Below are 24714 nucleotides of genomic sequence, written 5' to 3'. Positions count from 1 at the left end.
GAGGGGCTTGGTGGTTCACGGGGGGTGTGGGGAAGCTCCACAGGAATGATGTTTTTGCTTTTAGAGGTGGCTCTCTCATGTTAGTGATGGGGCAGGCCAGGGTCTGATTAGATTTAGCTCATCTCGCGTGGTGACTGGAATCATTCTTTTGGGTCTAAGCATTGCTGAGAACCTGATGTTACCAGTGACTGACGCTTGCTTACCCACCCTGAGGATGGAATGGGTCCCAAGAGAGGCACGGTGACTTCCTGTGTCTCCCCCTTCTCTGAGAAGTCTGGGTCAGACAGGGCCCTAGAGATCCAGGGAGAGGAGGCTGTGAGCCCTAGTCTTGCTTTGGATTGACTTTGGGCCCCTCTGGGTCACAGAGTGGCTTCTGGCCCGCCCACCTGCCCGCCTCAGCCAGCCTCCTCCTGAGCTGGCTTTCCGCTTATCTTAATTTATTGATGAAAACTTGTTTTACGGTCCAGAGCACAGACGGCAGCAGCTCCCTGCCAAAAGAAAGCAGCTCACAAATCGGGAAAGCGAGCTGCCTCCCGGAGATGGGTGGCTGGGGAGCGGGAGGACGGCAGGGTGAGTAAAGCATGTCTGGGCAGACGTGCCGGGCCCTGTGTGGGGAGGACGGCCCGCCGAGGCCGGGCGGGTGGGCTGGGGCTGGGACAGCTGGGCTCCCCCGCTCGCCACCGCTGGCCCCAGCTGACAGCCGCCCCACCTGGTCTCTGTGACTGCGGCCCATAAATACTAATAACTCCTGTTTGTAGCTTTGTGTGCAGCACCACGCTGGGAGTTTATTTTCATGAATCTCATTTAATCCCAGCTACGGCTCTCGTTGGTAGGTACCACTGATCCCCCCATTTAAAAGCCAGCACTGGGAACATTGTTTTCTGGGATGCACCCACACCTGCAAGGGTGAACGAGGGCGCTGGGAGTTGGAACCCAGTTTCTTTGGTTCCAAAGGCCAGAGCTGTGCACAGCCTTTCTGGACCTGGATGTCAGCCCCAGCCGGGTAGTCCTATGTCATGGTTGGCTTCTGTCTCCTAGACTTGCTGGGTCCAGCTGGCTTGGATGTTCCTGGGACAGGGACCCCATCTCTGGCTCGTGTGCTTTGGGGGAGCCTGGGGAGAGACTGATGGCAAAGGGCTCTGTGAACAGGTCACCAGTCAGGCCTTCCTTGTTCGTCCTTTCTAGAAAGTGGAGAGTCTTTGAGTTGCTTCTGTGAGTTGCTCTGAAGCTCCATTCCCTGGGAGGGGGGGTGGGTCAGATGAAGCTCTTCTGCCGACCACATAGGCTGGTTACAGGCACTGCATGAGAGGAGGGCTTGACTCCCTTGGGCTCATTTATAAAGCGGGGTGACCCCTCCTCATGAGGCTGTTGGGACTGTGTGTGTGAGAGAGACCGTGTATGTGAAAGAACATTCTAGAAAACAAACGGCAGGTGATTGTGATTATTTTCACCGTCTCCCCTTTTATGAAAATACAGGCTCAAAAAGAAGGCCTCTTGAGCTCCACATTAGTTTATTTTGTTTCTTCTTGCAGAGGTAAAACCAACAATTTCCATAACTGGTGAGATCAGTGAAGTAGGTATATTACCATGGCTGGACTTTGGCAGCCCCAATCCACGTCCACGCCATACACACACCCCTGCCCGTAGATGGGACATGTCTTGCCCTCTGCTCGCTCCCTGTCCTCGACCACCTTCTCTGCCCCCCTACCCCATTCCACCCAGCCATGGCATGCTTCCTTCCCTCCCTCGCGGCGGACTCTTTTCCTGGGTCCCTCCATTCTTCAACACTCCCTTCCCACCTCCCTTGACTCAGATTGGCCTAGAAAGTTGTTGAAAAGGTTTAACAAAATGAAGTCTTGGATTTTTCTTATAGGAGTCACAGAGAGGTTTCAGCCATAGGATTTGGAATTACATCAAATTGGATTAAAATCCCAGGCCCACCAGCTCCATGTGGGCACTTAGACAAGATCCGTAATCTCCAATCCTTTGTTTTTCCGTGTGCACAGGGGAGGGGAGGGTAATGATAGTAACTTTCTTGTATGGTTTTTGTGGAGAGGGGTTGGCACAGTGCCTGGTGGGTAACGTGGGCTCACTAAATGCTGGCATCCTCATCAGTGCTGTTCCTGTCTTCTTCATCGTTGTCATCTCCCCTGACACCACTGCGTCACCACTGCCACTATCCACCGTCACTGCCTATTCTCTTCCTGCCCTTGCCCCCAGGCACAAGTAGGCTTCCAGGCCGTGGAGCCTTGCTTCTGCACACCGTGCCACAGCCAGCCTGCCTTCCTCCAGATACAGACGTGTGTAGACGACATCCTTTCTGGCCGATTTGGGATGACCTAGGTCTGCGCAGTGGGGCATGGCGTGTCAGAACATGGTTTCCGGAGCCCGATTTCCTGGGTCCCTTCACCACCTAACCTCCCTGCATCTCTGTTCTCTCACCTGTAACACAGGGAGGACAAAAATATCCCTGCCCCCACCACCAAGAGGGTTAAATGAGGTCGAAGAGGCAAAGCCCTAGGAACTGCGCGGCACCTGGTTTGTGCAGGAGAACACTTGCGTGCTCCCGTCCCCAGCAGCATGGCGTCGAAGGGCTAATCCAGGGAGGTCAGGGGCAGGGACAAGGAGTGAGGCCTGGCCAGCCCCTGGACAGGCAGCTTTCAGGGGACGGCCCGAATCGCATGCACGTGGACAAGAGCAGTGGGGCGGGCCATGGTCTCCTGTCCTGCCAGGAGGACGAAGACATGCGCAGGGCCTGGCATGGGGTGGGAGGGGTCTTGGGGGCTCACTTGGGTTGCTTCTGAGACCACATCTGACAGAGGGACGTGACCATCACCAGCCTCTGTCCCTCACAAAGCCTGTCAGAAATGCCAAATCCCGGCATGGGTGGACACGCTCCCATCTGGTGGAGTAAATAATCAGGCTGTGGGCATCGGATCCCTGGAGAGAAGACCAGTCACGTGGCGGCCACGTCCAAGGGTTATAGCGGAAGTGTGCGTGGGTGGCTGTCCCGGGGCCGCAGATGGGCCTGGTGGTCAGCCACGATCTCTCCTGATATCTGTACGTGTAATTACAGAGTGTTATTTGCCGAACTTGAGCCGTATATGGTTATTAAAAGGGCATGCATTTGTCATTGCCGGAGAGCCGCCGCTCAGGGACATGTTTGCACCGTGTGACTTCTCTTCGCCTCTCTGGGGTGGGGCAGGGGGCACCTTTCCTCAAACAGGAGTACGGCACCCACCCCCCTTGTCTGTTCTCCAGGATGAGTTATGGTCTCATCTGGGCTCTTTGCCGGGAAGGATGTGATGGGGGTTCAAGGGATCCTTGGCCTGTTCCCCTGCGTTTTCCAAGGAGTTTGAATAATAGCACAGGACCTTGTATGGTATTTATATTCCAAGGAACAAAGTGCTCAGCAGGCACAATCCTATTCATCCTCTCTGTGTCCCCGAGTGCCGGGGAGCTGCTTTCTCTCTTCGAGGCCGTTAGCAGCAGAGCATCGTCCCCAAAAGGCCAGGTGGCCCACCAGAGCTGCGCAGCGCGTGGCTGTCCCCGAGGCCACTGCCCTGAGATGCGGGCGGCTGGTGGTTCTGCCTTCTCTAAGAAGCTCCGGTGGCCGCCCGTGTCACTGTGATCCTTGAAGGCTGGTTTCCTAAGCCCATCCCTGCCTCCTACGGCAGCCCCAGCCCCGGATGCATGTATGCCTCCACACTTTGATGCTGTCAGAAGTGACTTTCTCCCCAGATGCACAAAATAAAACAAATGCAGGAAGGAAAAAATATGCTGGTGATTGGAAAATCCTTTCTCCAGACTCCTTTGACAGGCTCTTCTGAGTCCTTGGCGCCTTCCATCCCAATTTACAGCGACCTTGGGAGTGAAGAGCTTGCCTCTGACTATGGTCCCGTGGGGGTCTGCCCCAGGCTCAGGGGCTCAGGCCATCATGGCCCCGGGGGTGCAGATAAGGAGAGCTACACCCCAGCACGGACAGCACCCTTTCCTACACTGGCACCCTGCCTGAGTATGGCCTCAGGCTCCGAGCTGTTTCCTGTCAAGTGTTGACAAGTTCCAGAGTTTGGGGAAAAGACATGTCCAAGGGTCATTGCCCTTCCCTCCCCTCCCCCAACTGTCCCAGCAGAGGGCAGTGTGCCAACTGGCTCCAGGAACAGAGCCTCTAGAAGGGACCAAGGACAAAGGACCATCAGCTTCCCTCTTGGGAAGTTCTTCCCATGCCTGCCCCTGTCCCTTCTGCGTTTTAGCCTCCTTCCTCTTGTGTGTTTCTAACGAGGGACATGAAGCAGCTGTGTGTCCTCCCAGGAGTCCTCTGTCTAGGTCCTCAAGCAGATTTCACTGTCGGGCCTCCAACCTCCCGCTCCAGGACACAACAGGATGGTGGAGTCAGTTGGGCAGCGCTTGGCTGCAGATGCTCCTGTGTGAGTCCCTTCTGCCTAGCACCCCTCTGCATGTTTGGCGGCCACCAAATGGCGGTGATGGCGGTGGGAATCGATGTTTATGTACTGGTGAGTGATCGCTGCTGCTTTACGAGGCTGGCTGGGGCTATGCATCACCTGCTGCACCTCAGCATCCTGGCCACACATCACTCTGTGGTCCTTCTGGGGGCTGTTCCTCAGGCTTCCTGCCGGCAGCCTCTGGCCCACTTTGGGGCTCCCCTAGGTGCTCCAGGGCTTGTCTCTACCTCCTTTTTTATTTCCCCCTCCCCCCCCACAAACCCCCTGCTTGGCTTGAGAAGTAGGAAGATGCTGGCACCTGAGGAAGTTGATCTGGGACCTGCTGTCCACCAGAGGCTTCCAGAGGATTCTGGGGCTGGGATGCAGGGGGAGCTGTGGCAGGTGAGCCCTGATGTTCCACGGGCCTTTCTCCCAGACAGAGGAGGAGTTGCACAAGACCAGAGTGTAAGGGGGCTGCATTAGAGTAATGCAGCGTGGACTCCCCGTGCTGTCCAGGCATCAGATGAATCAGGGGCTAGGCCCGCTCTCAGCACCCCCACCCTGGCCTTTGAAACCCAGGGACAGACACAGACTCTCCCTGCCCCCGGGCGGGTCAGCCTGGAGTCCAGCAGATGCCTTGATTCAAGTGAGCCCCTGGGTGGGACAGATGCCCTTCGTGCTGAGGCTGGGAAGCCCAGACTGACGGGCAGTGCTTCAATAAGGCTGGCCTCCTGCCCTCCCGGGGTCAGAGGACACTGAGCCCTCTGTGCTGCTGGCTGGGGGCCAGGACTGCTGGTGCCTGGACCTTTACCCCCAGCCAAGACCTTCAGCAGGGCTGTCCTCAAAGTCTCAAGTGGGATTTCCTCGTCACAGACTCTGATTTTTGTGTACTTCTTAGAGTTTGGGGGATACATGCAATACACGAGGTATAGCCATAGGACCCACTCTCAACAGACGGGGGCGGGTCTCATGAGCGGGTTACTATGGTCTCAGTGTCTCTGCAAAGCTCACTGGGGAGAAGTGGACTCTGGAAACATCACTGAAGAGCTCTGTGCACCTCCGAGCCTTGCAACAACCAGACAACGGCACCCCTGAAGTCGGGCCGTGTTTAAGTGCTCTCTCCTAGAACCGTCTGAGAAAATAACCTCATTCTGCGGTAATCAAAATGTAACTGGGTTTTAGATATGCAAATGCTTTATGTAATGTTTATTTGGAGGAAAATTCAGCTCAGAAATATGGGTGCGATCTCCCTGTCACCTATGTAAGCTGGTGATATTGGGGGCTGCGAGGTGAAGTTGTGAAGAAATTGGAGGCTTTGAGAGAAAGTGTGGGGTCAGAAAAAGAATGACCGAGGAGTCATGCTGTTTCACTTTAAATTATGCACAAGCTCAGCGTGAGCCAAAACCATGGGGGGCTGCCCGACAAGTCTGGAGGGCTGCGGCTAGATTACTAGAAGTATAGAGCCCAGAGTGTAAGGGGTGAGAGGGGTATCTTTGTACTCCATGCTGTCCCCTGCATTGCAGGAATCTGACTGCAAGTGTGGGACAAGGATGAGACAAAGATGTAAAAGCCGTGGAATAGACTTGGGAGGGCATGGTAGATACAGGCCAACAAATACTTAAAAGCCTGCCACACTTGTGTTTGGTGCGCTGCTTGAGCAAAACTAGGACTGATGTATGTCAGCCCCAAGGAAGAGCATTCTTGAGTTACTAAGAAAGAATTCTTGATGAACCAGAATTGTGCAAAGGCGGGGTGGTGGGTATGGATGGATGCTGAGCGTTGGGAACCTGGTGCGCCAGTGGGGACTAGTCTGCCTGGGGCCAGGGACAGCCTCACATGGAGACTTGTCACCCAGTGTCCACTTCCCTTCTGTGCTCTGATCTTCCTGCCTGCAGGGTGACTTTGGCAAAGACATTGTCTGGCTCCCCCTGCCCGCTGCTGCAGGCTATGGCCATGACACTGAAGGAGCTGGGGCCCCTTGGAAGCGAGGGGTATCAGCGATACAGTGACCGCCCCATCCTGGGGCAGATGTATTTTCCCTGGGATGAAGTTCTTGGCAGGCTGGCTTCTCCCAGGGCCAGGCTGGACCATTACTAGCGGCACGATGGGCTGTGAAATGAAAGTCGTTCTGGTTTTCTTTTTTATTCTCCACATCCACTAATTTAGTAAATGCCATTAAATGCTGCACTTGTCTGTGGCTCATAGAGAGTGCTGGGGAGTGCTGAGACCTAGTGTCTGAAAAGCTCCAACAGAGCAGGGGGGGTGAGGCTGGTGGGGTGCCGGGACCAAGTTGGAGGGCTCTGCAGAGACACAAGAGGCCACAGGGGTGAAAACAGCCTGGGGGCTCTGAGGGGAAGCGGGGTAGATAAGCAGGCGGCTTACACAGGCAAGCGAGGGGCTACGGGGAGTCAGTTGGGAGTAACTTGGGGCACTTGGGGGTTCTAAGAGTAGAGATGAAGAGATGATGGGGGGGATTTTATTCAAGTGGGTTTGCGTGTCTGGGTCTGGTCCTGTTCCTGGGCTGTGGCCTGCTCACGCCCTTCTACCCCCTCCTACCCATTCATCCGTCCATCCATCCATCTATCTGTCCATGGAGCAAATGTTGATGTGTTTGAGGCATGTTCTAGGCCCTCCCATGGAAGAGGAATAGATGAACATGAATCTGGCCCCAGCAGCTGGTGTTTTAGTAGGGGTGGGTTACTAGTCTACACAGAAGGCTGGGCAGGTCCCTGATGGGCTGCCCTGGGGCCAACCCTGGCACAGGAGGTCACTCTCGGGGCAGGCCACCCCTGCATGGGGGACAGATTGCTGGCAGCAGGGAGTGGCTGCTGTGCTAAGTGAGGGGTAGAAGCTCAGAAGGGAGGTTGGTTTGAAGGAAAAATTATGGGACTCACCCCCAGAGAAATGGGACGCCTGCATGAAAAATACATAAGGACATGAGGCAGAAACACGTATTAAAACTACAAATCAATAGGATTCAAACTAAAGAGGAGGAAAAGTGCCATGGGGACATTTGGCTAATTACAGCAGGCTTAATAAATGAGGCAAGCCTGGAGTGCTTGTCCACTGTATGGCCATAGCCTGGCTAGGGCTCAGTTTGCCCGGTGTGCGTCTGGTGGATGGGCCCACGGGTGACGGGGAAGGTCCTGAGATGGCCCTTGGAAAGGGCCTGAACCTTCTCCCTTCTGCAGTCAGCGAAGGGCTGCACAGGAGAGCCCTGCAGCCATTGCCAGGGATGAGGCTCTGTTCTAGGCTTTGGGGAGTTAGCAAGGAACGAAACTGACCCAAACCCCTGCCCTCACGGAGATCAAGGCCTCAGGCAAATGCAACGGTAGGAGCTTGTTTTCTCACATTTGGATGTGGATTTATTTGGGGTGCGGCATTGAAAACACTTAGAAATGCCCTCAGTTGGGGCAAGGGGCAGGGAGCAAGAAGGCTGGATAGTCAGGACGGTCGCTGGTCCTCCCCGGCTGGAGAGGGGTGCTGACCAGGCCTAGGCCGTTTCATGTTGGCTGATGACCTTGGGTCGGTTGGTGCTAACCTTGGCTAGATCCTGGTTCCCTGAGTCACCCTGCCTCACCCCAGAGTCTCTTCCTGGCTTGGGTTTGACTGTGGCTTGGTCCTCTTGGCTGAGACAGCCCTCTGGTTTGGAAGGGAATTTTCCCGAAGGCCCCCAGCTAGTTCTCTGACACTGAGTGTTGGCTGTGCCACTGCAGGCCTCGTCTCCTTCCTATGCGGGGCACCTTCCACGTGGGCTCCTCTCCTCCCTCCTCTTCCCTCCCCCATTCCCACTGCACCCTCCCCAGCCCCTTGCTCTGGCTTCAGAGTTCTGCTTCCTGTCTTCCTGTCCTCCTGCCCAGCAAACCTGTTCTGCCCTCAGTTCCTCACTCTTGCCCATCGCCACACACCAGACATCAGCCTCTTCCCTGCCCCTGCCCCGGTTCTCACCAGCTTCCCAGATGGAGTCTTGTCACCTCTTTACTCCTCTCAGGTTTTATTGTCCCTTCCAGAACCAGGATGCTGCTCCAGCCCTGGAAGGGGACACACCGGGTTCTTCCTGTGATGGCTGTCTTCTCGCAGTAGCCGGGGGTGGGCTCCTGGCGTGGGGCTGGGGCTGGGGCAGGGTTTCTTGGCTTCTCTCCACACCTGGGGCTGGGTTGTTCTCTGTGGCGAGGGCTTTCCGGGCATCGCTGCTGTTTGGCGGTAACCTTGGGCTCTCTTCACTCGGATGTCAGCAGGAGCCCCCCACTCCAAGCTGTGTGAACCAGAAATGTCCCCAGACATTGCCAGATGTCCCCAGAGGAGCAAAATCGCCCTGGGTGGAGAACCACCAGGCAGGGATGCGATCGCATCGTGTCTCAGGCTTCGCTAAGCCCTTGCTGGCAGGGACCTAAGAAGTTCTCTAAAGCCCACATTTTAAAGGAAATTGGGCCTCAGAGAGCTAATGAGTTGTAAGGTCACACAGGGGAACGGCCTGATGAAAGCAGCATCTTGGAAAAAGGATTTAGGCTGCTCTGTCCGTGCAGGCTGAGCTGAGAAACAGGCCAGAGGCAGGAAGGGGAGTGTGGCTGGGACCTGGGCGTGAGGCAGGGGCCGAGGCAGTGTCTTCCCCCTGTCGGCCCAGGCTCAGTGTGCACTCAGCGTTCTCCTGGAGCGAGGGTCTGGGAGATGCCCCACACCAAAACCCTGGAATCCAGGTGTGGGTCCAGCCTGGCAGTGGGATGGCCGCGTGTCCCCTGTTGCTGTCCTTATCTGTGAAATTAGGGCCTGATTGTTTTCTTCCTGCCTAGGGGGTTCTGAGAGCGGAGCAGAGGCTTCATCTCAGCAGGAGAGCCCCGAGGGTATGGAAGAGCAGCTGTGGGGTTTGCAGGAGGCCCCCCCTTTGCATGGCTGGGGCGTCATTCACTCAGCAGACTTTGCGTGCAAAGCCCCCTACATCCCAGGACTGAAGCACAGGCAGTGTGTGGGCACCGCCCCACCTGTAGGCAGCAGGGCTCACCTGGGATCCAGCCCAGGGCATGGTGGGACCTCAGACGGGGAGTGAGAGGGCAGCAGGAATGGGGCCAGAGCCACGGGCTCTTCTGTGCAGGAAGGAGGCTCCAGGGTGGGGGTTTGGGAAGCTTGTAGACCAAATCAAAGAATGTGGAGCATGAAGTCAGAGATCTGTTTTGCGAGAGATGACCAGGTCCTGGGAGTGTCTGAGCCATGAAGGTTTTCCCAGTTAGAGGCTCTTGGACCTCACGGCTGTTCTCCCCAGGAGGGAGGGGAGAACAGTACAGAGGGGCCCCTGCCCGGCCCGCTCCCCGTGGGAGCTGGCTTCCGGGGCAAGGTGTGCCGGGAGAACTTTCCAGGGCCAGGGCGGGTCCTGGGAGCCCCAGAGTCCCCACGGCGGGGCAGTGGCGGTATCCTGCATCTCCAGGGGTCCCAAAGCCAGTCCCTTTAGCAGGCTCCTCAATCCCTGGGGAGTGACCTGGCAGCCGTGGGCTTTCCTCTCAATCATTCCAGTCTCTGGCTTTTTGAGCCATAAATCTTCAGCATGAAGATCATGAATTTCCATGGTATGATTAATGAAACGAAAATTGAGACGGCAGTATAGAAACTGACCAGACTGAAAAAAGTCCCTGTGAGAAGTTGGAGGACCGTTTCAGAGCTTCTGACCCGGCCTGGATCGCCACCTAGTGGTCACAGGGGTGGTGGCACCCACCCCCTGGAAAGCTCTGTGGATGCCCTTTGATTGGGTGGATGCCCACACCTTGGGAGCCTTGACATAGTTCCATTGGGACTGCTCCTGGGTACAGGGGCCACAGGAGCCCTCCACAGTGTGGGGGGGCAACCCAGGAAGCTGCTCCACTCAGTCCCACTCCTCCCCGGCTGCTTGAGCCATCTCTGCTTTAGGAATGCATGGGAATACCCCCACTTTTTTCGTCATGCCCCAGTCTGGATCACCTTTCTGGTTCTTCATCTGTGAAAATCCTACTCATCTTTTAAAGCCCAGCAAGTCCTGTCAAGCCTGCCTTGTAATGCTGCTCACCAGTCCTCCAGAGCCGCCTGGTAGAGGTCACCACCAGCCTGTGCCTAATCCCTGCCATGGCCTCCTGATTGCTCCCCTGGCTTTCCCCATTGCCCCCTCCCCTGGGGGCCATCCCTGAACAGCAGCCAGAGTGATCTGTCGGAAACATACATCATGTCACTCTCCAGCCTTCCCAGCATGCTAAGAACACCACTTGCCTTGTCTTTACTGATGCCTGCAAGATCTCACCCCACCTGTCCCCTGCCACCCCGCCTCCTGGTCCCCTACCACGTGTCACCTCCTTCACTCTCTTGCAGCCACATGGGCAGCTTCCCGCTCCCGGGGGAGGGCCAGCCTCCTTCCCAACTCAGGGCTTTTGCACGTGCTGTTCCCTCTATCTAGAACATTCTTCCACCATGTGCCCTCCTTCATTTGGGCCCTTAATAATAAATGCCACCTTTCTTAGAGGGCTTCTGTGACTACTGTGTCCCCAGAGACTTTCTAACTCCTTGCCATTCTTATTTTTCTTCATGGCACTGCTTGAAATCATGTTACTTGTTTGCTTATGGACCATCATGTCCCCTATAAGAAGAGCCTGCTTATTGGAGGGGGTGGGGCGGTTTGCCTGTGCTGCTCATTCCTGCCCCCCCACCCCCAGCACTCAGAACAGGCCTTGGCACTTGCTAAATGGGGGCTCAGTTTGGGTGTGTGGACTGAAAGACGGAAGAAAATGCCGCCTCCGAGCAGCCTCTCCCCCACCCCCACCCCTGACCTTCCCTGCACGCACGTGAGAACCGCTGTCTGCCTACTCACGGGCTGCCTTGTCTTCCCTGGTCCTTTGGGGTCTCTCTCTGGACCTAGAGCAGCTTGAGAACAGGGGTGCGCTCGATTTTTGGGGTCACAGCGTAACTCCTGGCACCCAGGAGCTGCTCGGTCGGGGCCTTCCTGAGACTGGCACCTGGTGCTGGCAACCCACTTCCCAGGCTTTCTCCCCTTTAAACTCTCACAGCAATCCTTGGAGGCAGGCGATTGTATGCTCTTTGGGCCTACAGGGAGTTTGCAAGTTTGCACCAGCAGGAAAGGCTGGAGCCGAGGGTCAGATCCCTGTCTGTGCCCCGCCCCCCAGGTCCTTGCATGTCTGCTTTCCCCCTGCCTGGAACATTCTCGTCCCCCACCTGCCCCGAGTCCACCCGTCCTTTGGGGACTGATTGCCTCCTCCAAACGACATTACCGGCCAGAGCAGAGTCCCAGGAAGGCAGGGCTCTGAAGAGGTTGTAGCTTTTCTGGCTCAGGAGGCAGCAGGCTGCAGATACGCAGTAAATGTGGGCTGGCTGATGGATGGGCTCCTCAGACTCCGCATACTTCCTGGGAGCTGCCGGGGGCGGTGGGGGGGCGGCTCTGTGGAGCATAAAATCAGGCAGCTGTGGAGACTCACAACCAGTGAAAGCAAAGTGTCCCCAGGTGAAGCCAGCGGCGTCGCAGCCCCAGGGGTGCCATAGAGAGAGTCAGTTTTCCGGCTCACGTGGATGGCTGGCCGAGGCAGTGATGGGTTTGCATGGCCTGTGTGTCAGCCAGCGGGATGGGTCCCCTTCTCCTGCATCTGTGGGAAACCTGTTCTTCAGGCTCCTGAGAACAGGGGGCCTGTGGCCCTTGTGGACAGGGCAGCAGGACACAGGTGCCTGGGGGTCTGGCTCTGAGCTTTCCCCCACCCTCCTGGTCCTGACTCTCTTTCCCTGCCCGCTGTGCCCCACCTCCTGGACTCCCTCTTGAATGCTGGGGCCTCTTCTCTGACAAGTGGAATAACCGTGACCCCCTGTGTGTGTCTGGGACCCTCCATAGTTGTTACAGGATTTTGCCTGTGTCTTTCAAAATCAGATCCCCAGAGTGATTTAAAATCGGATCCCCAGAGTGACTGTAGGAGGTTTGTGTCGTGCTGTTTGCCGGGCAGGAAAACTGAGACATGGAGAGGCTTAGGGCTTGTCTGGGTTTCACAGCTGATGTGCACAGGCCCATGGCCCTATCTGACCTGTAGCCCTGTTCTCCCCCTTTCCCAGTCTCAGAGTTGGGGTGTGAGGCCTTGCAAACTTCGGGGCCATGGGGATGAACCCCCAAGCAGTGCTGATCTAACGGCTCTCCTTTCTCTCCAGCTCTGTGGCTGTGGGCTGCTTGGCGTGGGCATTTGGCTCTCCGTGTCCCAAGGCAACTTTGCCACCTTCTCCCCCAGCTTCCCCTCGCTGTCTGCAGCCAACCTAGTCATCGCCATCGGCACCATTGTCATGGTGACAGGCTTCCTCGGCTGCCTGGGGGCCATCAAGGAAAACAAGTGCCTCCTCCTCAGTGTAAGTTGGACCCCAGATCCCTCCAGCCCCCGAACTCTGATATCCCTGCATTTGGGCCACTGAGATGGGCAGGTCCTGGGACGACCATCAGCTTCCTGGATGCCCAGCCTGAGCCCAGGGAAATTGTTTCAAGAGTGTTCCTTGCCTGACCATGCCCCTCATCCTCATGATTGGGTATCCCTGCTCTGCTTATCCCTCCCACTCCTTGATTGGCTGTCTCCTTTATCTCCCTCCCTTACCTCTCTGGGATTCTGCAGAAGTAGCTGGCCTCTCCCACACCTGGGAAGCCCAGTCTAGGGGCCACTTGTCCCCTGCCCCCCTGCCATCCTAGTGTGTACCCCATCCCTGGCCATGGCCACTACGATGTGCCCACACTTAGGCTTTCTCTTTCCAGTTTTTCATCGTCCTGTTGATCATCCTCCTAGCAGAGCTGATCTTGCTTATTCTCTTCTTTGTCTACATGGACAAGGTGAGCCTTATGAGAGGGGAGGGGGCCTATGGGCGGTGGGGTGGGGACAGGGCCAGCCAGAGGAGAAGCACTGACAATGAGGACCTCTGAGGAAGGGAGGAAGGAGAATGGAACCAGGGGAGCTAGGAGAGGCCCCAATGAAAGGTTTGGTGGGGGCAGTGTGGGGAAGGCATTTGGGGGGGCATGGGTGGCTTATCGCCTATGTAGACTTGGGAAATAGAATCCTCTGAATCATTGGCCATGGACTGTCTCTGGCATTAGTGAGCTCCCCATTACTGGGAGCATTCAAGCATAGTTGTGTTGACCCCTTGGAGGAGGGATTCAGGTGTCTGCCCTCAACCTGACAGGTGAATGAGAACGCCAGGAAGGACCTGAAAGAGGGTCTGCTGCTGTACAACACAGAGAACAACGTGGGGCTGAAGAACGCCTGGAACATCATCCAGGCCGAGGTGAGGAGCCAGCCCCAGGAGGAGGGGGCGGGGCTCAGACTACCCAGGGGGCCGGGAGAGCTGCTGGGGCTCCCCATACAGGGAATGCCTCTGGAGAGGGGCAGCAGGGGAGCGAAGGAGGGTGAGCGGGATCTGGACACAGGAGTGCGTGCCTTAAATGGGCACAGGGAACTAGGGAGGACAGATCATCTTTATTTCAGCAACAGGGATGCCTCCCTGATCGTGGGTCAGGCAAGGAGGTCCCTGTTCTAAGAGGAAAACAAGTCCGTGCAGCCCAGAGCTCCATAGCAAGCCCTGGATTAGGGGCGGGGGGCAGCAGCTGGCTTGGGACTGTCCCCAACGCAGAGCAGGTGGCGTGGGGCGGGTGAGCAGAGGGCTGAGCGCTCCTGGTCGGGGGTCGTTGCCCAGCTCAGAGAGGCGGGTGGGCGTCACCTTCTCTGTGCTCTGGCCTCCAGGGAGGGACTGTGGCTTCCCTTTTAGGGCGAGAGGGATGCTCTTTTCTCCTCTGCTGACCTGCAGAGAGGCAGCATTTGTGGGTTGGCTTGGGGGGATGGGAAGGCACAGAGGGGGACAGCGGGCTGCGGGCACCTGACCCCATGGGTTCGCACCCCCAGATGCGCTGCTGTGGCGTCACCGACTACACAGACTGGTACCCAGTGCTGGGGGAGAACATGGTTCCTGACCGCTGCTGCATGGAGAACTCCCAGGGCTGCGGGCGCAACACCACCACCCCTCTGTGGAGAACGGTGAGGCTGGACACCGCTGCCTCGGGGCCTCCTCCCAGAAGCCTGGGTGCGGGACCGTGTGGCCAGAGGACACCCGGGGCGGGGGGGCACTGGGGACTCCAAGAAGTTGGCTTAACAGAGGTGGGGTTGGGGACACACAGGACTGAAGCCGAAAGGCAGGTGGACCTTCGGGCAGGGGGTTGGACCCACAGCTGGGAGTGTCAGAAGGTAGGGGTTGAAGGGGGTCTGAGGGTGTGCCGTGTGGCCTTGTAGGTGGAACCCTGGGCGGGGAGGGGTGGGGCCAGCTCCAGGGCGGGAGGATGAGGGCTGAGGGACAGGGAGGGACTGGAGGAAAGGGCAAGGGCAGGCGCAGGAGGGGAAGTGAGGTGGGGGCTGGGCAGGGGGTGGTAGTCACTGTCCTGTCCTGCCACTGCCTTAACCTGCGGTCCCTGTTCCTCAGGGCTGCTATGAAAAAGTGAAGATGTGGTTTGATGACAACAAGCACGTTCTCGGCACGGTGGGGATGTGCATCCTTATCATGCAGGTAAGAGGGTGGGCTGGAGCCGAGCCCCACGCACCCCACATCCCCCACACCCCTGCATGCACCCCCATACCCCTGCACGCACCCCCCACACCCCTACACTCACACCCCATGCACCCTATGCACCCCCCACACACACTCCCACTCCCCCCCATATCCCTACATGCACCCCACACTCCCCCCACACACCCCTACATGCATCCTCCCACACACCCCTCCTACGTTCCCCCACACACACCCCTGTACATACTCCCTGTACCCTCCTTGCATGTTCCTGCTCTACTGCATCGAGAGGCCTTCCCATTCACTGCCTGTCCCAAGCCAGCAGGCACAGCTGGGCCCAGCTTCCTCTGCATTCCCTCCGAGTCTTGGGCCTGGTGTCGGAGTTGCACGAAAGCCCTGGGTGGGTTTGCTTGAGAACATGCCTGCCCTCCTGAAAGTGGTGTCCCCAGGTAACAGGTCTGAGCACAGGCTGGTGCTCCATGGGCAGTCTTCCTGGCCGTGTCGCCTGTGAGATGTGCAGGAGCTGGGCGGGCTGCCTTGCTTCTTTGCCTTAGTTTCCACTTCAGTGTAGTGGGCATGGTCATCATGCCGCCTCTTTGCATTCAGTAGTCGAGCAGGGCCAGGTGGCTGGGAAGAGCTCCAGCCCAGACGCTAGAGAGGAACAAGGAGGGAGAACCTGCCTCCCTTCCTGAAGATGAGGCCAGTGTGGCTGGAGGGGGGCCAGAGACCCCTGACCTTTCTGGGACGAGCCTTTCCTGGCTCCCTCCCCTGTCTGGCTCTAGCCATTTCTGAATGGCTCCTCTTAGCAGGAGTCTTCAGTGCCGGATTCCCCTCAGAGCCTGGAACTCAGCTGGCCAGTCCGTGCGAAGTGGCCCACCTGCAGGAAGCGATCTTTCTTGCTCTCAGCTCTCGGGCCTGCAGGTCTGACCATGTCCGATTTACGGAAGAGCCTTCAGGCTCAGCAGACGAGCCCACTGCCGTCCTCGCGGTGCTCTGAGAGGACATGTGCGCACAGGGGCAAGCCTCCGTTCAGCACTGGGACCAGGGTGCCCCTTGGCTGCCTGTGGCCATGCCTGGAGCCAGACCAGCCAGGGTCTCCTCCAGTTAGGCCCCGACACTGGGAGCGCCAGCGACTCGGCATGGCCTTATTGTTCTTGCCACCTTCCCGTCTGCCGCCTCAGTTCCTTGGTAGCTACCACTTAGGACACGTCCTTTGTGTATCTGGTCCTCACCACAGCCCTTGGCAATTAGCCCCATTTCCGAGCCTCTGAGGAGTGTGTGACATTCTGTGCCGGTGGCTCTGAGGGGCTGAGCTCCTGGGTGCACAGCCTCCTGCTGGCAATCCTCAGGCCCACAGGCGGTCGTCCCCGCTCATTCTGGGGGCCGTGTGGCAGACCTCCGCTGCGGGCTCCCGTTCCAGGCCCTCTCCCCATGTCTTTCAGATTCTGGGCATGGCCTTCTCCATGACCCTCTTCCAGCACATCCACCGGACTGGTAAGAAGTATGACGCCTGAGCCGGCTGGCTGGGAACACCCTGGCCCGCCGACATGGACCCTGTGCCCGGGAAGAAGATTTGAGCTTTGTATCGCCTGCCCGCGCTCTCCAGACTGCTGACCTCTGCACCCACCTCCCCAGCCCGCCCGCCCCCAGCCCACCCCACCTCAGCCTTCTTGGTGGGTGGAGGGCCAGGGAGGAGGAGGCATGGAGGAGGCGCACACAGACCTTGGGGTGCTGGAGGCGCCTGGATTCCCGCATCTGTGTATTTGCCAAAGAAGACAGGGCGGGCCGGGTTCGTGCTCCTGGAGCCCCCCAGCACGGATGTGTTTCTGCCCCTGCCCTTCCTCACCCTGCCACTTTGTCCCCGTGGGGGTGGGGAGCAGAGAGCTCCCTCCTGGTGGAGAGACTGCCTAGCGGAGGCCACTGGCATCCACGGCCACCCCCAGGGCGAGAGCTTGCAGGGGCAGGGTCTGACTGCCTCTGGGCGAGGCCCGTGGGAGCATCTTGCCCAGGCCTTTTATACCTTACAGTGTAACTTTTTTATTTTATTTTACTCTGATTATGATTATTCAGGAGTATTATCTCTCAGATAAGTTTAGGTTTAGCTTTCTGATTTGTAACTTTTTACTGTGTTGATTTCTGTAATGGTTTGATTTTTTTTTTTTTTTTTTTCCTTGAGGGTAGGGGACAGGTGGGGAGAGAGGATGTCCATCAGGTTTTAGTCAGGACAAACCGCTGTGCCACGCTCAGGAGGCCCTGCGGTGAGACACGCGGGGGCCAGGCTCAGGACGCGCTGAGCAGGAGGGATGGTGGGCGGGGCGGTGGGGGCCTGGCGTCAGTGTCCCAGGGGCCTGGGAGAGGCGCATGCGCGGAGGGGCAACCTGTGCAGGGTTGAGGCGTTTGCTGATGCCAGCGCCTGTGGCCAGGGCAGTTAGGGGTCTTCTTGGGGGCTGATGCAGTGCTTTACCAGGAACGTGGCCAGGGCTCTTGTGGGTACTTATTCTTCATGGATGAGCAGTCTTTCTTGTATCCCTTCTTCCTTCCTCCTGCCCTCTGCTGGAGAGGGAGGCTCCCCCTTCCACCCCATGTGGGTATTCCCGCGACAGGTTCTGCAAACCCCAGTTACTTTCACAGACATTCCTGCTAGAAACTCTCGGACAAATACCTCTCTAGTTCAAATGCTGCTCACTTTCTCACATTGCTTCTGGAAGGGGAAGCGGTCCTTATGTTTTGCTGCTCAGACAGGGACAGAGGACCCGTGACCATCAGAAGGGGAAGGCAGAGCTGGGGCCCTCGATCATTCCAGCCACATTCACTGGGCAGCAGAGTCCCTGCTGAAGGGGTAGGGGGAAGATGGCCATGGGGCCCCAGGACCCCCATTCTCTTCCTTGGAGTTCACTGATGGCAGAGTGGTGGCAGTCATGTCCTCCAGGACCCCCGGGAGAAGCCCAGAGAAGTCATACTGGGTCTTGCTACAGCTGTAGGAGGAAGCAAGCGGCCTATGTCTGGGAAGAGGAGCTGAACAGGCAGGGTAGGGGGTCTGATTGCCACCGGGGCCCCCATAGGACTTAATGCTGGCCTGAGGGAGTGTTTTGTAGTTTTGAAAAAAATAAAGTCAAGAATTCACACAACTGAGCTTGAAAAGGCTATCCACTAGCCAGCTAGGATTGGTGGCCTTCCTGGATGGGGCCTCGTGTGGGGCAGCTGCCCCTTTCCTGCACCATTTGTCTCAGTCCCTCAATTTCCCACCAAGCCCACGTCTCCTTTCCAACCTCCACCTGTCTTTTCCAAAAGCTGAGGCCTGCCTCCCCCCAACCTCCCGCAGTCAGCAACGTCTCCACTCGCCTAAGTAAAATGCAATTGGGACCAGAAGTACAGAACTTTTGGTGTGTTCAGGATTCCAGATTTTGGGGGTTGGGGTGCGGAGAGTAAGGTGGTCTCAATGAGTCAGGCAGAGTAAAGACCACCCCCCCCCCGAGACAGGCGCAGAGGTGTCCCTGGGGAAGGTAGGGAGGTGGGTCCTTGGGTGGAGGATGGGGCAAGCACACATGTGAGCCGGACTGCCTCCCAGGTCTTCCGGCACTGCCATGTTCCTGGTTAGGAGACACAGCTGCCGCCCCGGGGCCTCCCTGCTGCAGGGCTCAGGGCAGACATGCCACCACGCCACCGTGGACCAGGCAGACTGGCAAACGAGCCCCGGAGTCGCTGGGTGGGACGCGGTGCATGAGGACTGTGTGCTTGGGGGTGGGGTGGGACAGGGCTGGTTCGTTCACGCCTATCAATGCAATTTCAGTTTTTGTTCAAATCCACAGCAAAATCCTAACACCTGCGTGCGGGGAAGGTGTATAGCCTCCCGGGCCATCTTATGTTTCTGGAGCTTCAGGGTTGTCCTCTGGCCCCAGAGCCTTGGCTGCAGTCCCCCTCTCCCCTCCAGTGCCCCTTCCCACCCCTCACCTGTCTGTCCTCTTCATCCAGAGTCCCCAGACGGCCTTTCAGCCTCACCCCATGCGGGGCTGTGTAGGCATTCAACTGAGTCGCCGCTGGCTGGAAGGCACGAGTCTCGAGGGGTGCTCTTCCAAGCCCCCGGTCCTTCCCGCAGGGTGGGACACAGCCCACGGAAGGCAACGTTGCATGATGTCTGTGTGGTGGCCTTCTCCGTTTCTCCGGACTGTGATCTCGTTGGGGCAGGGTTCCCTGAACGAACCCTCTCACTTGGGGGTTCCCTTGCCAAAATCCAAGTGAGTTCAGTCAGCTCTGATGCAGGCAGGTTACAGATTCGACTTAGAAGGTCAAGGTTCTATAGCCAGCTTCAAGGGAGTGCGGGCCAGAAACTAGGCCTTTTCCTGCAGCCATCTTCCAGAGGACGTGGGCGAACAGGGGCTGAGAATTACCCTTGGGGGTTGCTGGAGTAGGTGTCGGGGGCCCGTCTCCACCTCCACGCCCCAGCTGGAGCATAGTCACCCCCTCTCTCCACCAGCATGGGCCTGCATCTGGGGCTTTCACCCCAGGGAGGTGGCTGACCCCACCCCAGACCCCCACATGGATGTTATGGTGTCACGTGGACCCAGGTGGCCATCCCTCCTTGCTTTGGTGGCCCCAAAGCAGTCCAGGTGGCTGGAAATGACTGTCCCCGCCTCTGCAGCCCCCTGCCCACCCACACTGGTGGAGGTGCTAGCTAGCAGGGCCCTGGTGTAGGGCGGGAGTTGGGTGCCTGGAGCCCCCCTTTGTCCCTCCACCCTCTCGCATCTGGCTTCCCAGGGCCCTGGCCTCCCATCTCGCTCCTCTGCACCTCTATGAAGCCTGGTCCCTTCCCGGCCCCTGAGGGCTAGATCCGGTGGCTCATGCCCACAGGGGAGCAGGGAGCGTGGGGAGCTGGAGGGAGGGAGAGCTGGCCCAGCTCGCTTGCTGGGTTCAGATGCACTTTCCTGCTTGAGATGCCCTATCTGTGCGCTCCCTTCATCCTGGTCCTGGCTTTCTTGAACACCATGTTTTTAGCATGTTTTTAAATAAAAACTGATAACGTGTCAAAAGCACAAACAGGTGGTCTCCTGGTGGGGTTTTTGCGTTCGTGTGGCCACAGTGGTGTCTGGACTTGTGGTGGGACACAGACGCGGGTCAGGCACTGGCCCTACTATTTGCTCAGGATACCCCACAGCAAGGACTTTCTCTCCCCTTCTCAGGCCCAGGTTCCAGGCCTGCTGGGCACAGTGGGGCTCAGTCCCCTCCGGGGTGCCCCTTTGCCCGGTGACTGAGTGCAGGCCTGTCCGGGGACCAGTCCCAGAGGCCCAAGCTCTCAGCAGGAGAGGTCAGCTCCCCTCTTGGTGTCTGTCACTGGTCACACGCTGCCTGGCTTGCAGGAAGGTCCACAAGTGTGTTGGGGGAGGGGCAAGGAGTATGTCATTCATGGCTTCCCTGAGGGGCAGGGGCCATCGGTTTTAGGTACAAACTCTCCCCAGTCCCTCTGGCGTTCCTGGGGTCCATTTGGGCCTGAATGTCTTCCAGGAGTGGCGAGAACTTATAGCATAACTTGGCCGAGGCTGTGCTCTCTTAGGTGGGGGCCCTGAGACAGTCTCAAAGAAGGCACGGGAACAGCAGGTCAGGAGTCACCAGACAAGAGGTGGAACCCCAAGGTAGGGTGGCCTCCTGAGTCCCTAGCTTTCAGCCAGGGGGCCACTCTACCTTGGGGAGTAATCTGGAAAGGGAAGTCGGTACCTGGGGGGTGGTAGTGAGCTATGGAACCGGGATGTGGAGGCTCAGGGTGGGGGGCAAACTCCCCCCACCCCATGCCTCCGTTTTGCTCTGGAATGGCCCGGGAGCAGCACTGAAGACTCCGCAGAAACAAGAGGAAGTCAGATTAAGTGACCGTCACTTTGGACGCAGATGTAGCGGCATCGCAGTGGCCCTTCTAGCGCGCTCAGCAAAGAGGAGAAGGCGATTGATTGAGCCACCGCGGTTTTGCTGAGTTTAATGACAGCAGTGGAGACGGACTGCCCTGGCTCCTTAAGCTAACAAAAAGCAGAACCCCACGCCACAGGGCTTGCTGGGGCCCAGGCTCTCGGGAGCTGCCTGTGGAATGTCCCCGCTGTGCCTGTCCAGACTGCCGGGCAGCGAGAGCCAGGCGGGGCAAATGGTAGGAGCTGTCTGCTTTCCCTGGCTGGCCCGTCACGCAGAGCAGGGCGGGGACCCCCTAGAGCAGGGCTGCACAGTGGTCTGTGGCTGATCTTGGTGGGTTGAGCCTGTGGCTCAGAGATTTTCCTTCTGGTGGCTGCGGAGTTCTAAGACCTAGCCTCGCCCAGCATGCTGAGTGGAGCTGATCCATGTGGGCAAGGTGGACCGGAGCCGTCACTCCGTGGCCTCAGGAAGCTCCTTGCCCTTTGCTTCCCTCCTCGAGCCTCCCACTGATGCCCCCACCGGAATTCCTGGGATCCCAGCGTATTCCCAATACACGTCTCTTCTCTGGAAAGGGACACCAGTTCCTGAAAAGACTCAGCCTTCTTATTACAGGTTGGCAACTCAGGGAGACACATCAAATTTGACCTAATCCCCAACTTGGGGGTTCTCTAAACCGCAAGTAGGGACTCATGAGCTGCTTTCAGTGTTTTAGAAGTCCAGTGGAAATTGCTCAGAACCTCTTCACGGGTGCCCAGGCTAATGGGAACATAGCCCTCATAGCTCTGGCTGCCCTGGACACGTCCTCAGTGCAGTGACGTTGTTGGCACCTTGCTGATGGCAAGGGTCAGATGGAAGCTTTCCTCACCGCCCTCTTCACCCCTGGCTTGATCCAAAGGATCCTCCCAGGTCCGGGTTCCTCACAGCACCCTCTCCTTTGTGCTCAGTCCTTGTTCCACTGGGTTTCAGCCCGAAGACAGAAGCAGGAGGAAAGGGAAGTAAGGGGTTCTCATGTATTTGCTTTAAGAAGAAGGTAATGGAATGATCTAGGCTTTTGGACCCTGTGTCTCCTCCACCCCCAATGACCATCTCTCTATTCTCAGTTGGGGAGAGGGAGTAGGAAGCAGGGTCCCAGCTCGAAGTGAGCCCACCTTGTGGTGACATGACAGCTTGGCATTGGGGCTGACATGAGGCATTGGAACCTGCTGGGAAGCAGTAGCTGCGGACAGGACAGGGCCAGCTGGTGGAAAACTTCACAGACTTTGCTGCTGCCCACCTACCTGAGTCCCCTCCTGGCTACCAGAGCCTTTCTAGATGGCAGTGACGCTCACCCACTGTGCTGTGCGGGAGGCGGGGGCCCAGACGGAAGCTTGCCCCTCCCAGGCACCCTGGTGTTCTTCCATGCATGTGCACATGCACGCACACTCCTCCACTGCTGGAGGAGACCAGATGTCTGGGTCCAACAACATAGGTGACCTTGCACGGGTCCCGGGTGGGGTCCATTCCCTGTCTAATATGCAAGCCACCAGAGGGCTGATGCTGCGGCTGTTCAGGGAATGATCTTGACCCAGGGTGCCGGGGAAACCCATGAGAGTTGATCAGGCCTGCAGACGAGGTCTGCTCACATAGCAAGGGAGCAGGCCCTTCCAACTTCTCCCCGGGTCAGAGGCTCACTTCCCATCTGCTTCCCCAACCCACCCCAGTCTCACCATCTTGGGACCCCCAGCTTTCCCAGGGACTGTTCAGGCTGGCCTTCTTACCCACCCCACGAAGTTTCCTAGACAGATGAGTGGATGAGATCAAATGAATGGTTTGTGTCATCAAAGCATTGGCCTGTGGCTCCACACTGGGCAACCTGATGCCCTCCACTCCCCTGAATACTAAGATTGAAGTCTTTTTGCATTTGGAGGAAAAAGGGTCCCACTCTGGATTTGGGGATGGGGACGAATTCGCTGGTCCAGGTGCAGAAACACAGTCACTCTGGAGTGAGATGGGCTGGGGGTCCGGGCAGCGGTTAAGAGTGTGTGTCTTGGCTTCTGACACTCAGCCGGGAGCCTGAGGGCCAGCCGCTGGGGGCCTCTTGCCCCCGACCCCGCACCACACGCAGCCTCTACGGCAGCCAGCCCCGGGTGATGCCCGCAGCAGGACATGCAAACGGCAGGTGCACGAACAGAGCCGTCCATGCATCGTGGTGAGTGGTGCAGGGACACCGGCTGGCCACCGGCAGAGAGCTTTCAGAGGAACGCGGTCCAAGCCACTTGTTGGAGCCTGGCTCTTGCCTGCAGAACGGCACGCCTATAGGCGAGGCAAGGTCTGTTCAAACAAAGAATAGGTGGGAGCCAGACCAAGAAAAAGGGTAGGCAGGACCCCAATCAGTGTGGTCAGTGGGTTTCCTAACAGGGCTACCCCTTCCTCTCCTCCTCCCCATGACTAATGTCTGCTCCAGCACGTACAGTGGGTTGAAAGACATCTGATGAAATGATGATCTGAGATTTCCCTGCAGAGCAGGAAAAAAGCAACAGAAGGTAGTCCTAGATACAAGTCCTTTATTGTCGTGCCTCCCAGCAGGTGAGGCCAGGCTTACACAGAGGCCAGTTAAGGACAGGGCCACATTCACAAAGACACAGTAAGTTCTCTATATGCAGTAGGTTAAGGCAACTTCTCAGTTTCTAGAATATTGTGGCGACCCGTATCCATGGGCCAGCCGGTTCCAGAAGCCCGTCTTGCCCACTACTGGGCCGCCTGGAATTGCTAGTGGCACTTGCACGGGGTGTCTCAGGGGCAGAAGCAGGAGGGGAAGGGGGCACACGGGAGGCTGCAGGACAGGCAGGGCGGGGCCCTTGTGCTACACTAGAAAGTGGGGGCGATGAGAACGGAGCCGAACTCTCCCAAGGCACACAGAAGACGGGGCTGGGAACCTAATCTGCTCCCTTCCAGGAAGATGACCCAGGCACCTGGTCTCCCAGCAGGGTCACAGACCCACACAGAGGGCAGAGCAGACGCCGCAAGAAGGCACGGCAGAAGAGACGCATTCGTGGTCTGCACTTGTGCAGCGAATTGGCTGGGCTCCCGCCAGACATCCTGGGGATGCTGAGGGTTGATGCGCATACAAAGGAAGGTGGCCAAGCGTCCTTGGTGGGGTGGTCTGAAGCAGCGGTCCTCAGAGGGTGGGTCCAGGGGCCAGCAGTGCCAGCATCACCTGGGAACTTGTTAGGAACGCCAAGTTCTCCGCCCCGCACCTGCAGAGGTGACGCTCTGGGCGTGAGTCCTCTGGGTGACCTGATGCATCCTTTGGCTTGAGAACGTCTGGTTCCAAGATGTCACTAGCACCCTCGGCCACGTGAGCGCCACCCAGCAGTGATAAAAAGGACGCTTTTTCTCCGTAGCTAGTCAACCGCCTTCCCCTAGTCCTCCCCTTCTCTCCCCAGGCCCCAGGTGGCCAGAAGTGGAGAATGTTTGCAAGGCTGAAAGCAGGGTGGGCGGGGATGAAGGTGTTTCAGTCCACTTATTCTGCCTCCAAACCCTGGGATGGACCAGAGGGACCGATTCAAAGACCCAGACTGACTGCAGGGCACGGGGATTCTGGGAGCACATCACTGCCCCACCCCAATCCCCAAGGGTTGCACTGGTCCTTCCAGGCCTAAGTGGCTATGACCGTGCACTGGCTGAGGGGCCTGAAAAGATTCCAGGCCATCAGCTCTGTGAGACAGAGAGCACACTGTGCACCCCCCACCCACCCCGGAACCCTGCAACAGCAATACAGGGGAGGGAAAGGTAGTTAACATGGCCCCCTAGGGGGTCTCCTCCCCACCTAGGGTGGCTCTGAGTGCCTGTGTCCTGGGACTTTTCC

General features: G+C 57.8%; 1 protein-coding gene across 2 annotated transcripts in view; it reads left to right on the top strand.

Moving 5' to 3' along the window:
- The window catches only part of TSPAN9 (tetraspanin 9), a 189428-nt gene extending 171327 nt beyond the window's left edge, over positions 1-18101 (top strand). For both annotated transcript variants that reach the window (XM_032874860.1, XM_032874859.1), the window contains 6 exons: positions 12600-12791; positions 13186-13260; positions 13608-13709; positions 14324-14455; positions 14895-14978; positions 16421-18101. In XM_032874860.1, coding sequence (XP_032730751.1) covers positions 12600-12791; positions 13186-13260; positions 13608-13709; positions 14324-14455; positions 14895-14978; positions 16421-16492 — 657 coding nt within the window. In that variant the 3' untranslated portion in view covers positions 16493-18101. The remainder of the gene's footprint in view (positions 1-12599; positions 12792-13185; positions 13261-13607; positions 13710-14323; positions 14456-14894; positions 14979-16420) is intronic.
- The last annotated feature ends 6613 nt before the right edge of the window (positions 18102-24714 follow it).

This window comes from Lontra canadensis, unplaced genomic scaffold (assembly GCF_010015895.1).
Source record: "Lontra canadensis isolate GAN:19392208 unplaced genomic scaffold, GSC_riverotter_1.0 scaffold53, whole genome shotgun sequence".
Classification (NCBI taxonomy): Eukaryota; Metazoa; Chordata; class Mammalia; order Carnivora; family Mustelidae; genus Lontra; species Lontra canadensis.
The sequence above is the reverse complement of the archived record's forward strand: the minus strand, read 5'-3'. Positions and strand labels throughout refer to the sequence as shown.